Source organism: Xiphias gladius, chromosome 1, assembly GCF_016859285.1.
Source record: "Xiphias gladius isolate SHS-SW01 ecotype Sanya breed wild chromosome 1, ASM1685928v1, whole genome shotgun sequence".
Classification (NCBI taxonomy): Eukaryota; Metazoa; Chordata; class Actinopteri; order Istiophoriformes; family Xiphiidae; genus Xiphias; species Xiphias gladius.
In genome coordinates, this window is record NC_053400.1 from 14599001 (window position 1) to 14613234 (window position 14234).

The 14234-nt window shown below is 39.2% G+C and overlaps 1 protein-coding gene across 1 annotated transcript in view; it reads left to right on the top strand.

Moving 5' to 3' along the window:
* ush2a (Usher syndrome 2A (autosomal recessive, mild)) overlaps positions 1 to 13730 on the top strand; it is a 223593-nt gene extending 209863 nt beyond the window's left edge. The window contains exons 82-95 of the mRNA XM_040127015.1: positions 1120 to 1450; positions 5452 to 5658; positions 5902 to 5994; positions 6631 to 6776; positions 6919 to 7037; positions 7497 to 7595; positions 7716 to 7892; positions 8543 to 8626; positions 8892 to 9033; positions 9253 to 9340; positions 10320 to 10388; positions 11391 to 11591; positions 12226 to 12339; positions 13199 to 13730. Coding sequence (XP_039982949.1) covers positions 1120 to 1450; positions 5452 to 5658; positions 5902 to 5994; positions 6631 to 6776; positions 6919 to 7037; positions 7497 to 7595; positions 7716 to 7892; positions 8543 to 8626; positions 8892 to 9033; positions 9253 to 9340; positions 10320 to 10388; positions 11391 to 11591; positions 12226 to 12315 — 1846 coding nt within the window. The 3' untranslated portion in view covers positions 12316 to 12339; positions 13199 to 13730. The remainder of the gene's footprint in view (positions 1 to 1119; positions 1451 to 5451; positions 5659 to 5901; positions 5995 to 6630; positions 6777 to 6918; positions 7038 to 7496; positions 7596 to 7715; positions 7893 to 8542; positions 8627 to 8891; positions 9034 to 9252; positions 9341 to 10319; positions 10389 to 11390; positions 11592 to 12225; positions 12340 to 13198) is intronic.
* Positions 13731 to 14234: the final 504 nt, after the last annotated feature.

The following is a 14234-nucleotide window of genomic DNA, read 5'->3' on the forward strand; positions in this document are numbered from 1 at the left end:
GCCATCTTTTGGTAACAAAAAACACTGGTCAGCTTCCTTACAAATGTCCACAATCAAGGGACTGTTGTACCACAGATCAGTTAATACCAAACCTGGGTTCACTTAATTTTCAGTGATTAATTCAGTCAATTAATAACTTAAATTTTCTTATAAACAATCAAACAATGCATTCTTTCAAAATAGATAATGCAATTTAACATATCTTTTAAAAGAATTACACTGACAGTGAGCCTAAATAAAATTGTGTAAACTTGTGGTAACTTGGTTCTAAAAGGATAGAAAAAGAGAAGGAAAGAGGGATCAAAAAGCAGCCAAGTATGGTTTTATATATTTTCCACATTTCTTGTCGGAAGTGTGACAAGTTTCAACACTGGAGCAAATACGAAGAAAGGTCTGCCACATAGATGATGTGTGTCTTCCTTCACTGGCTTGTATCATTTACTTCCACATGAAAAATAGTCTTACAAATATAAAAACATGCACATCATCACCGTGCAATTTGTGCTGATTTGCCCCCTACAAAGTCTTCAACTGGAGACATTCAAGCACTTGTTAAATAAGTCAAAGGCATTATTTCAAATAATTGTCAAATTGCAGGTAACTTGATTTGTCGAGAACAGCCTGTCAAACATGCTTTCAAAAGGACAGCATCAAGGCTGTAGTGGTTTAAAACAAAGTGAGATATAGAAAAAGAGAAAGTAGAGTCAACCTTGAATCGGCGACAATGTATCTATCACTCTCTCTCACACAAAGACAATTGTGTAGACCAAAGAACCATATGACGTGTATGTCTTCGTGTGTAAGGGTGCATGTGCATATGCACTTGTGTGTCTCTATTCCTGTGTATATATGTGTTGCTGTGTATGTGTGAGCGTATGTAGGTATTGATAAGGTTCAGATAATAAAAGCTCATCGGCGTTATCATCTAAAGAAGCCCCCCCCAGACCTTCGATCCAGTTTGAAGAGAAAATAATTATAAATAAAATATTATGAATAAAATTATAAATAAAATATATTTTTTCTCACTTGTTTTACAGAAAACACAATTATCACTTATTATTGCATTTAGATATATGTGTCTATGTGTGTGTGTGTGTGTGTGTGTGTGTGTGTGTGTAGGTATGAGATGAGGGTGGAGGCTTGCACAGCGCTGGGCTGCTCCTCCAGTGACTGGTCATCTGTGCTCACTCTGGAGGTGCCCCCTGCTGGACAGACAGCACCACTATTAGACCTGCAGCCTGACAAACACACTGGCCTGCCGACCACCTTTCTGCTCACCTGGTCCCCTCCAGCTCAGCCAAATGGTAGAGTCCTGCATTATGAGGTGTACCGCAGACTGGACCATACCACTGATACCCACAGAAGTGATGGAGCAACACTTGTCTACAGGAATGTTTCTACTGCATACAAAGATGAAGGACTACAGCCATACACCCTATACCAATATCAGGTATAATGCTCTGTGTATTTAGATGTTTCTGTGTTTAGAGACGCAAAATACAGCAAATACATATGAACTGGTCATTACCATTAAAAATTAACTGATTTAACTAATATTTATCCAGATCTGATAGGAAATGGAAATTAGTCTTTTGGTAAAAAATATCTTGCTATTACGTTTGTTTTTTGAAATAGGTCAACTTGCTGTTGCTCCGTGTCATTCCACAGAAACCCATATAATAAAAATAAAAAAATGCAAGTCTTCAGCAGTTTCAATTGTTTTTTGTTTGTATTATACGGGTTTCTGTGGAATGACAGGGAGCAACAGCAAGTTGACCTATTTCAAAAAAACAAATGTAATAGCAAGACTTTTTTGGGGAGGAAGTAAGAATTACAAAAAAGCTGAAAGAACTAGGATAACAGAAATAATATACAGCAGTATTATAACTGTAATATATGTTCTCATAGACAGTAAATATTCTCACTCCAACTGAGGCGTTTACTCATTTTTGTCCTCTGCATTGGACAAGGGAACAAAGTTAAATGTTTTATTGTGATCCGTGAACCTCATTTGGAGATGGGATCTGATGTGATTGAACCATCAGAAGATGTAGCCTGTTTTCACAATGCAATGTTTTCCAAAAGTCCAGTCACACACACAAATACACACACCTCAACTGATACAGTCATCCATACACTCCAGCATACACACACAAACACACAAGCCAAGTAATCAGACAGGTGTTAAATGGAGGGGTCCATATTCATGCTGTTGTGCTGTGCATTGGTACGCTAATTGACAGGCTAGCCCTTTGGAAGCAACAATAACATTAGCATTCCTGCCTGTCAGACATACGAGCCGAGGCCAGAGAACCTGTGTAATTGATTGAGTTTGCCTGATTGTGGTGCCGTCTTTATTTACGAGGTTCCTAATTTATGACAGGAGGAGGGGAGGGAGGGAGGAGCTTTGGGAGATGACGGGCGGGCAACAGATCCATTAATCACTGGGCCCTCAGAGCACCCACTTCCTGATTACCCGCCAGCCAATCGAATTAACTGTTAGCCCCCTTGGTAACAGAGCTTGTATTGGAAAGACCTTTTAATGGTGACCGCTACACGTCCCCTGAGGATTTGCCAGTGGGGGATTGGGGTACGTGGACAAGGTGGTGGTATGTGTGTGTTGTCTGCATGTACACAGTATTATTCTGTGTGCATGTCAACATGTGTGAGTGTGTGTGTGTGTGTGTGTGTGTGTCAGAGACAGTGAAGTGAAGAAACTGTTTACATTTTTGGACATTTCATTTGAAGTTATCTCAGTCATTTCTCTCAGTTTTCAAGCACTGACTTATATTTTCTCGGTCTGTCTGTCCATCTATCTGCCTTGCTTGATTTTTATTTAGCTGTTAATCTGTCTGTGTTCCTATCTGGCTCACATCCTTTCTCTCCCTGTGTTTCAGACGTACACAAGGACGATAAGTCAGTTCAGTTTAGCACACCACAGTGCAGAGAGAGAAATCATATTAGGCTAATTACTCTGGGTCATAAGCTCCTATTGACAGCTTTATGCTTGGTTTTAATTACTGCCCACTTTCACACAACTTAGCCCCTTCACCCCAAGTAGATGCACCCGCCAAGTAGCTATGTTGGCCTATCAGAGCGCTCACATCAAGTCTGCATTCTAAGTGTCCAATAAAAAGGCTCGAATACTGTCTGGAAGCTTCCTGAAGTTGTTCGTTGCCATGGTGGCTCATTTGCTGCCATGCTAACAGGGTATATTTTTATTTTGTCTAATAAGCCAAATCATGACCCAATAGGAGAGGAGAGGAGAGGGGAGGAGAGAAAGCAGTAAAAAGTTTGTAGATGATACAAGGGCGAAGAGATGAGTTCTATCTTTCAGCACTGGATCAAGGGCAAGGTGATCTGGGCTGACTTTAGTTTTGAACTTTTTCTCTCAGTTCTGTCTATGTGGAGGAAGAACATGGTCTTTGCTTGGTGGAAATATTTTATTGCTGAAAGTTATAATTTCTGTGATGGCAGAAACAAATTTACTTGGAACTCTTTTAAGCAACAAGTCAAGTCACAGTTAATGTGAGCCAGAGTCACCTAATCTCTGTGCTATTCAAATCGTGCTAGTAGTATTATAGTACTTTAAAGCCATAATTTTGATAGATTCTTAAAACCGACAATTTAATGACCATGGTTTTAGTAACAAACACATGTACGGTTCATTATAACCATGTTTTCAGTTATCAGTTGTCTAACACCCATTGTATACACACACGCACACACAAACCCTACGGGCTCATCTTTCACAGCCCCACACTTCTCTACTTCTCTTTGACCTTTCCTTATCAGAGTGACAGCATGCCCTTTACCTAATGTACCCTCTTCCTTCCATCCCTCCACCCCTCCTACTCCACACAGGCTCCCGCTCTTTCCTTCATTCCTCTTCCTGACATCCCTCCGACCATTCCCTTTCTCTTCATCCACCACGCAACAATATGGACTCAGAATGCCTCAGAAGTAAGATACTGTAATACACAAACACAGAAAAGTTAGAGGACTGACTGTAGGACTGTATGGTCACTAAACTTGAACTTAGACTTGATATTCACATACAGTATACTTGCGTGATTGCATTCTTTTGGTAAGACATTTAAAGTTTACGTTTTTGTATTTATAGTCCTGCTGCTTACATGACCGCATGTAGGATCAGTAAATATCTCTGTAATAATACTTTTTACATGAGAGAAAGTCAAAAGTTCTTAAAGTCAAAAGCTCAGGAAAAATCCTACAGTGCAACCTAATACCTACTACACTCAGATTACTCCACTGTGTAGACTTGTGCTCTGTGTGGAATAGCTTACCAGACTGGTGTATACAACTGCACACTAGGTTGTATACCCATTTTATTGGATACATTGGATTGGATACAATACAGTTATCAAGTCAATGTGTTTTGATGTGTATTTAAATATACAGTGCATAAAAAATGTATATCAAAGTAAAAAAGGCAAGGTTTGGCGTACATGAAATGTTTTTTTGTAATGTTTGAGAGGTCTGTGTGTACCCCCACCAACTAACAACATCAAAGCCAAAAGTTAGCACTAAGATGTTGTCTGTGTAACCGCAAACACAAGCACAATTTCAAAGTAATCTTATCTGCAGAACTATACCTATCTCTATGCAGCAGGTTCATCAGGAGCCACAAAATTACAAAATGGCACCCAGCTCAAAATTTCTCCTGGTTCCTCTCCTTGTGTCTTGTCTACCCTTCCTCCTGTCCTCCTCCTCCCCATTCCCAGTCTCTCCATCTTCCAGTCTTATATCCCCTCTCCCATCTCAGTCCATCTGTGCTGTCACTTAGATCAATCAGTCTGATTGATCACAGCCTAATTGACTATTATTGAGGTTAATTCAACTCTTAACACACTTGCATGCACACGCATTCACGCACAAAACCCGCAATCACAGCCACAAACAATAAACCGCATACACACACAGACGCACACTTTTGAGACTAAAGCTCAGACCCATCCATCTGCCTTCTGCACTACTTCTGACAGGCTACAGATGACTTACACATGCAAATCTCAACCCTGCTTGACCCTGTGCTGTGTACACCCTCTAATTATACCCAACACAAGCACACAAATAAGATTACTCTGTGTATGTGTGTGTAAAAGTGTTTGGTGTGTGTGTGTGTGTGTGTGTGTGTGTGTGTGTGTGTGTGTGTGTGTGTGTGTGTGTGTGAGAGAATAACTCCTTGAAGAAGGTGAAAAGTAATTGTCATGCAGATATGTTAGTGTTGGGTTGCATGGTGATGTTGGTTTTGATGTATAGTCCAATGAATTGACTTACATCCTTTTGTTGGTCTGGTGCATACTCACCATTGAGAGTTAATAAAAATTCATCTAAAATCTCATTTTTTGTCACATGTTCCCTCTCTATTATTGCCCATCAGTTCAAACTTCATGATATTATGGACTGATATGAGGTTTTGACCAACAGGTGTGGGCAGTGAATTCGGCCGGTCATATTGGCAGTCCGTGGGCCAATGGGAGGACAGGACCTGCCCCACCTGAGGGTGTTCGCCCACCTATTTTCCTGCGTGTTTCAGCAACCTCAGCAGTAGTGGACATCCATCCTCCGGCTCGACCCAATGGGATTGTTAGTCTTTACAGAGTGTTCTCGCTGAACCACAACAACCACACTCTGGTAGAGCATATAACACTGCAGTTAATAATGCACTTAATAATAACTCGTACTGAGTTTCTTGGTTTGATTTCTGTGCTGTCTCTTTCATTTTCCCTTTTTCTTTACAACTACAACCCCTTTCTGTGGCCACCGCCTCTTCCTTGTACTCTCCTATTACTCTCCTTATTATTCTCCTATTATTTGCTCTTTTCAACACTACGTTGACCTAAAACATAAACTTACCTCACTAACGCCTTCTTATAGCTCTCAGAGGGTACAACCCATCAGCAGACACTCCATGGTTTACATCCTTACACCCAGTACTGGGTAGCAGTAGAGGCCTGCACCTGTTATCAGGTAATATTACTAGAATGCAGGGTAGTATGAGATATACTCTGTAGTTGTATATACAGCTCTACTATGTCATGAAAGTAAAATCTGATGTGTTCTTATTTTTGAAACACTGTTGTGACCTACACCAGTGTTTCCAAATTGGTACAGTGAACCAGTATAAAGAAGAAATGAGATGAATTTATCGCTAGATTGACAGAAGGATATTCAGTTTAAGCTTGCATTCACACCTTGTCTTGTAAAGAAGGAATGGTCACCACTTTGGACAGCATCACTGATTTGTAAAGGAATTGCTTGACAGGGCAAATGTTTATTAAATGGTTACTGTCAGGTTTTCCCATTAGCCCTTTTACAGTTATCATATGTAAATAAGCAACTGTTACTTAGATCAGTTTTCAAAGAGCTACGTAAGTACTTTTACCTAAGTATTTTCTGACAGAAGAAAACATACCTCCACTTGAGTAGTATTTATATTAAGTAATATTTAACACAGTTTGCCTTGACAGCAAAAATTTTACTGTAAAATACTTGAGGGCACATATTGTGTATATAGTTTTTCCTTATAAATTTTGCCAGGATATTTTATTTGTAGACACAGAAATACTATACATGTTTGAAGTCTCTGTTTTGAACATTTGTCAGTGCTGTAGCCAGGGTCCACTGAGTGAGCTCCACACCCTGGCTGCGCCACCAGCACACCAGCCCCCTCCTCGCCCTGTCACCCTGACCTCCCGCTCTGTTCAGCTGGACTGGGACGAGCCTCTGGCACCTAATGGAGTCATTGAGAGGTGAAAAGACAAGGAAAAAAGTTCACATTGTTATTAAATACTATTTGCACTCAGCGTTCATAATGAGTGAGACAGACTGCTTGCACAGATACACATACCTTAATCCCACTCTCACTCACTCACTCTCTTTTTCTGTTTCCAGCTGTGAACTACATCTCAGATCACCTTGCCCGCAGCCCCCCCAGCCTGTACCCCTCCCTTGCGTTGAAGGACCAGTTGAAATCAGTTTCTTTGGCAAAAGGCGAAGCTACAATGTAACAGGTGACTTCATACTTATGACAAGTACAGATATTTTTTTTAATTCACGATGACACTAAGATGTCCCGGACACACTTTACGATAAAAACATTAGCATAGGTACCAAACCGCTGTACAGCAGCAAAAATGAAAAGGATACGATAAAAAAGAGCAACAGCAACCACAATAATACAATAAAAATGTGTAAACACAGTAAAGTCAGAACCCTCAGTAGTGAGTGACCCATTAATAATAGAGAGCACAGGAAGTCCTAAAACCAGTAGGGGATCTAAAAAGACTTAATGTATGTCCAGAAACTAGCCAAGCTTTCTGACTAAGAATCATACATCGTGAACTGAGGTAGGCGGCCAGTCTTCATCAAAGTAGGATAAAAGTTTATAAGATCATGTGAGATGTACTTGCTCTGTGTGTTTGCCTGTGTTATACGTTTTGTATAAATATAAACACAACTAAACTGTGCAGGTCTCCAGCCATACTCCACCTATGAGCTGAGAGCTGCCTGCTTCAACAACATGGGCAGCACTGCCTCCAACTGGACGGCTGTTACTACATTCAGTGAAGGTGATAAACGCATCAAATCCCTCCACCCTCACAGATAACCAGTCTTTAGAATCATAAAAACACATTCAAAGTTTCTCTTATCCCCCCTCTCTCCCGCTCTCTCTCTCTCCCTCCCTCCAGCGCCCCAGTATGTGTCTCCTTTCTCAGTGGGCAGTAATCTGACAGTCATTTGGCTGGACTGGACGGGGTCCTTCTCCCTCAACGGATACCTGAAGGAGTATAGTGTGACTGAGAGCCAGCTGAGGGTCTATACTGGCTTCTACAGCTATCTCTATATTCCGCGCATCTCACAGAAAAGTGAGAGCACACGCATACCAAACATACACATACATATCCATGCACAAATGTATATATATCATACACTTTGTGAGAGTAGTTTCTACCGCTACAGACGTACGTTACAGCAGGTGCAATTAGAGAAATACAGACTTATGCAGGCAGTATGCTCCAAACAAAATCAAATTTGGTGTATTGCTGCTGTTGAATCCGGCAATGCTGTAACAAATAAATAAATAAATAAATAATATACTCCATATACTGTATAAATGTAAATATATATATACTAGGACTCAACGCATAGGAAATTATTTGATCAGCTGTCAGGTTGATAATGAGGATGAGCCAGGCCTTTGACTGATGGGATGTGCTGAAGTGACTAGAGCATCTCGGAGAAATGGGAATTGCCATCACAGCCACAGCTGCAGTTTTTAGTTGAGAGAGTTGGAGTGTTGACAGGAGAAGCATCCAGAAGCGACAGTAGAGAGCTGTTTTGCTTCAGGTTTGAACCACTGAAGTATGTTTTTCTCCCCCTCTTTTCCATAGGAAGTTTTCATTTTGGGTATATAAGCATCCTCACAGGGGAATGAAAGCTTGACTATGCTCTAACTTCATTTTAACCTAAAATATGTTCTTTTGCTCTATATCTCTGTTCCCTCTGTTCTTCTCAGCTCTGTCATTTCAGGTGACTTGTACCACAAACAGTGGCAGTGCCAGTACTCCCACCATCAGATACAGCCCTGCCACAGGCCTCGGTAACAAACACACACACACACACACACACACACTGAATCTGAATATTCCACAGTGATTCTCTCACTGTCCCACTCCTTGTTTTAATTCAGTGAAACTTTATGGGCATGATGTTTTGTTAAAAAATGTTGCCAAAGCATATGCAGTACATAAGCAGAGTAAAGTAAAATAAAATTAAATACAACAAATGAACAAAAGTACAAGTAAAAGTACAAAATTGAAACATTTAGTTTAACTAGTAACTCATTTATTTCTCTCTCTTTGCAGGTCCTCCTGAGCCTGAAGACAGTGGTAAACAGGGTGTCAGTATGTCAGAAGCCCCGGTTTACTCTGAGCTGTGGTTCATCCTGCTGTTAGCACTGCTGGGTCTATTTCTGTTAGCAATACTGCTGGGCCTAGTGCTACAAAGGTATTCTAATGTAATGTGTAGACTGTAAAAGGTTTAAGGCATTAATAGAATAAATGTCTTCTCAAGTACTCTGCACTAGTCAATATAAAACTCGACTAATGGATAATACTAACCATAACTTAGACATGTCTTTATAAAACACAGCACACAGTAAAAACGCAGGAAATTTAATCTGAATTTGAACAAAGGGGTTTTAATGATTTTTTTTCTCCCTCCCAGAGCCCTGAGGAAGAATCCATCAGCCAGAGAGCGCCCTCCGTTGGTCATGCTTCAGAAGACCAGGAAAGCCAGGGGAGAGACATACATGGTGAGAGGAGCAGGGAAACAAGGCACTCAGAGAAAACAGAGTGAAAAGATGGTTGAAAGGGGAGAAGAGAGACAGAGGTAGTCAGGGTTACAGAGAGGATGAAGAAAACTGAGGCACCAGAAGAGGGAAGGTAAAATAGAGGGAGAAACAAGACTGTTTTTGTTTGATTTCTAGAAATCTCTAGGTGACTGAATCAAAACTCTTTTTTTTCTGATTGTACACGTTTTTAAAAAGTCCTCTTTGCAAATGTAGCTTTGACTTAATTCTAGTTCCACCAGGGGGGGCTGAAACAACAATTCCTACTGCAAAGCTGTCGGAAGAATAGAAGTTAATATACACATTATCTGTCCTGTTGTTTTTATGCTGATTCTGTTTTATCAGGTTGTTTGCTTGGATGTTTTACCCTCGATTTAAAAGCCTAATCAAGGACAGGGGCTGCAATTTGCTTCAGCTAGAAGCCATATATATATATATATATATATTCAATAAATAGGAGACATTTACAAATGAGAACATCAAGAGAGAGCATCATCTGATCCACTCAAGTTTGTTCCAATCAGAGACATCATCTCATTTTAATCTCTCAAATAACCCATTACCAGTAATTAACAGTAAGTGCTACTCAAACAAAACTATCCACCTTTTTCCATTGGTCGATTAAGTGATTTAATAATTTATGATAACTTTTTATTTCTTTTCCATTTTTCTTAGTACTCCTCTGTTTTCGTTCTTTGTCAATCTTTCCTGCACTACATTTTCTTTTTTTATAACCGTCATCTCTGACTCCCCTCCTCAATATACTACTTTCTACATCCTCTCCTCTCTCTCTCTGTCTCTCTCTCTCTCAGAAGTCCTGTCCTGAGTTGTGCTCTAAACATCACTCCGGCTCTGTGCTCCTCCCTGATCGGCCCACAGTAAGACTGCTTCCTAGTATTTTATTGTCAAAACCCTAAATGCTTATTTTATTGTCCCCCTGCAGTTTGACACTGTAGCAGACTCTGTTGAGATCAGCAACGTTATACTTAAAAGCTACACTGTGTACACTGAGGTACGGGGCTGTGGATTTGTGTGGGTGCCTTTTTACGCATGTCTGTTTTGTTTGTGTATGCATGCTTGGTTTGTGTGTGTGCATACCCCACGCCGATAAAGGCCTGCTAGAATGAACAAAAGCAAGTTGCATGTTTTGGTAAAACATATATATCCTCATATAAAGTCTTGACTTTCTATATGTAACAAATGCAATCCTGTGATATATCCAAATTTTATAGGAGGAACCATAAAACCAAAATTCATGCTGAAAACCGTTTTGTACTTATCTTAATTTTATTATTTCTTTTATGGCTCAAGCATAATTGTCTCCATGTGTTGGCTGTTTTTTTTTTTTTTTTTGGTTTGTTTATTCATGAACAAATGTTAAAAAGACAACAAAACATGTTTTCTAGAGATTTTACTCAGCCCTCTCCTCGAAGGCCTAAAGGGCCAGTCCTTGCTGAGTAGTGCCCCCTGTTGATTGTTGATATTATGACAATGGCAGCAAATATGAATTTAAATTCAAACAGTAATTCAGTTAATTAAGTTCTATATATTATTATCATTGCAAATAGATATTTTTCCTGTTCAGAGGGAATAGAATCAAGAACCCTGCATGTTACCTAAATGCAGATGATATGTAACAATAACATAGTATTTGAACTTTGAGTCAAAATTTATAAGATGACAATGTTTAACTTGTCTTGTTTCTTATTTGACTCAAGCAATAGAAACTTGTCTTGGGTGGGAATTCAGTTAGAGGAACAAAGCAGTGTTTTTACGTGTTTTATCCCATAAACCATAGATAAGATTATGTGTACCTTACACAACTGCCCCCATTTTTCAGAATATACCACATACCACATACCGATCAGTTTGCAGAGCCTGGTGTTAGTAAGGTAGTGTATTAATAGTGAACATCTTACCTGTGTTTTTTTTTTTTTTTTTTTTTAAACTACAGCATGCACAGAAATGTTGTTAGCAGTTATATAAAGTATTTGATTTGTAATAAATCTCTCAGGGTCTGGCGGACACGAAAATTGTCGGCAGCAGCTCACGGTTCAGCCCCATGTCTGTCTTGCGGGTCCCCAGCCAAACAGACCTCAGTCAAGCCTACTCCCAGCATTCCCTGCACCGCAGTGTCAGTCAGCTGATTGACAGGAAGTCACTGATGATGGAGGAAGGAAGCTGGGACAAACCACTGGGACATGATTCTGGGCTGGTGAGGATGGAGATATGTTTACATTTTATGTTGAAATTACAGTGATAGTAAAGTAAAGTGATTACAGTACAGACAGACTTTGTTTATAATAACCAGCCCTGTCAGGACCAGTGCCACCAAAAATTGGTACTTTAACTGTTAAGGCAGGTGGTTATTTAGGAGGATCTGAGAAATCAACCGTGAGACACAGTATCACTGGACCACAGAATTAAATACAAGTCCCTGCTCTGGGTTGTTCACTGGAAAAATGGCGTGCTTTTCTCACCTGTCTTTACCTGATCTCTGCAGATTTATACTGAAATTGTGCCACAAAAACACAGACTCATAGCCTTCAACTTCCTCCTCTGATCAAAACAGAATGCAAACTATTCAGTACTTAGTTTGCCACAGCAGGCTGTAGTATTTTGTCATTCTGTACATGTTATGCATAGGTTGATTCAGTATAACATCAGAAGGACAAAGCATCTGAAGTGAGCTACATTGTGCCCTCAAAGAATATGCAAAATCAAAATGTCTGCAGTGAAAAAGACCTATTGGTGTCTCTTTTGATCTCCGCCACAGAGCCCATAATTTGTTGACTTTTGCAGATCTTCTCATCGACTCCAATGTTGTGACTTCTTTTATTTTCTTTCAGTATGCGGAGGAAGTTGAGTTTGTGGACACCATCAAAGCCTTAAGTTCTGTGAAAAAGGAACACGCCATGTTCACTGACACTCATCTTTAAGACAAGATCCCCACATCAAATCAGGTATCACAGTGACAATTCAGACCTCGTTTCAAACCCAGACAGTAAAACATTCAACATGTTAAACATCTTATCCGCTGTTAACCGAGGACAGACGGGACATTTTACAGGACTGGGAAGTATTGAAATTATTTAGACAATCTACAATGCTTGAGATATGATTTAGGAAGTCTTGAAAAATACCAGAGAAGAAATATTGTTCACCATTGATGACTACTGATTACTTTTCATTTCATTTTAAATTATGTTCAAAATGCACTTGGAGTGTTAGTAATGTTTTAATAATGTTCAGATCCAAAATCGTAAAATAAAACAAAAAAAAACAGACCCAAAGACCTGAAGAGAAAGTAATAATAATGGTTGTTTTACTGCAGAATTCATCTTAAACTATATTGAAAAAGGTATTGTCTCATTTTAGCCCACTGTATGTATAAGTCCCTGTAGGGACTAACATCCAACATCAGTGCACACAGTAGGTTATATCTCAAACCCTGCTCTGAGAACCAGGTCATTCCTTAAATGGCTTTCAGCTCATTGCCTGAATGTTCACGGTGTAATTTGATTCGCTGTCTCTGCTTGCCAACCGTTAGTAGTTTACATATTTAAGAAAATACAGAAACGATCAGCTATATCAGGTTAACTTCTCACTGTTGAGGATCAAACCAGTCTAGAAATCAGTTAATGTCATAGGTTTCCGTCACCGCTTTGGCTTCGACAAGCTGTTGTGCCTAGTAAGCTTAAACATTATCAGCAGCAGTAGTCTTTTATTAGTAACAAGAGAAATGGCCTTGGTGTTAGTTTTATGACAAAAAATGCCAACTGTTTTTTTTTCTTTTCTTTTTTATGTGGCTGGGAATCACAGATGTGCCGTCTGACTGTTGTGATTACGTGATGCGACTAGAAAGCCCAATCTGAGATTTTATTGTCAGAGTCAGTTGTGGACATACAGTTGACATTTGAATTTAGACTGACGTGGACATAATGAAATCAAGCTTTGTTCAACTGTGGTGAATTTCAATGTCTTTGTTTAACTGTCAGTGGTGTCCAGAGTCAGTGTTGTCTGTCTGTGGCCTAGTCTTTTTCATCCTTGTATCAAGAACGCAATCAGCTTAAAAGTGAAAAAAAAAAAATCTCTGCAATGTCCTGTTTTGTTTTTTTGGCAGGAATGAAACATTTTTTATATTTTCTATTCCACAGGTTTGGTCTTTAATTTTTAGAGCAAGCTAAACATCACAGATACAGTATTAATCAGCACAGGATGTTAAATTTCTATGTAATGTTGATAGTTTCATGTTTTTGTGTACAAAATTTAATCCTACTGTATTATTGTAGAACCTTTTCTTTTTTAAAACTGGCAGTATTATTTATGGATATTGTATAAAGTGTTATTTATAGATGATTCATTGATCAGTGTGTGTGTTTTTTGGGGAAATTATAAATAATGGCCAATGGTCAAGAAAATATTGTTCTCTACTTGTGTTCTTACATTTTCTTTACGTGAAACATAATTTGAAATATTAACACATCAAGTATTAAACAGTTTGGACTGGTCCTCAAAGAAAACCGTTTTCAGCAAAGCCGTGTCCCCTTTATACATTTCTATATTGGCAGCAGACCTTCTTGTCCTGTTGCTTATTATGTTATCCCAGAATCACTCCTCAAACATCTATCTAGTATATACAGTCAAGACCAGAAGTATTTGAACAGTTACGCATTTTTTTTTTTGTTCTTCATGCTCTGATATTCAACATATTCAATTTGAAATAAAAAAAATGGATACGACTACTACTACTATAATAATGGATACTACATTATAGTGTAAAGTCTCAGCTTAACTTGATTTTCATCAATATAGAAAAAACTGTGTGGGAGATACAGCACTTTAAACACATGGTGCC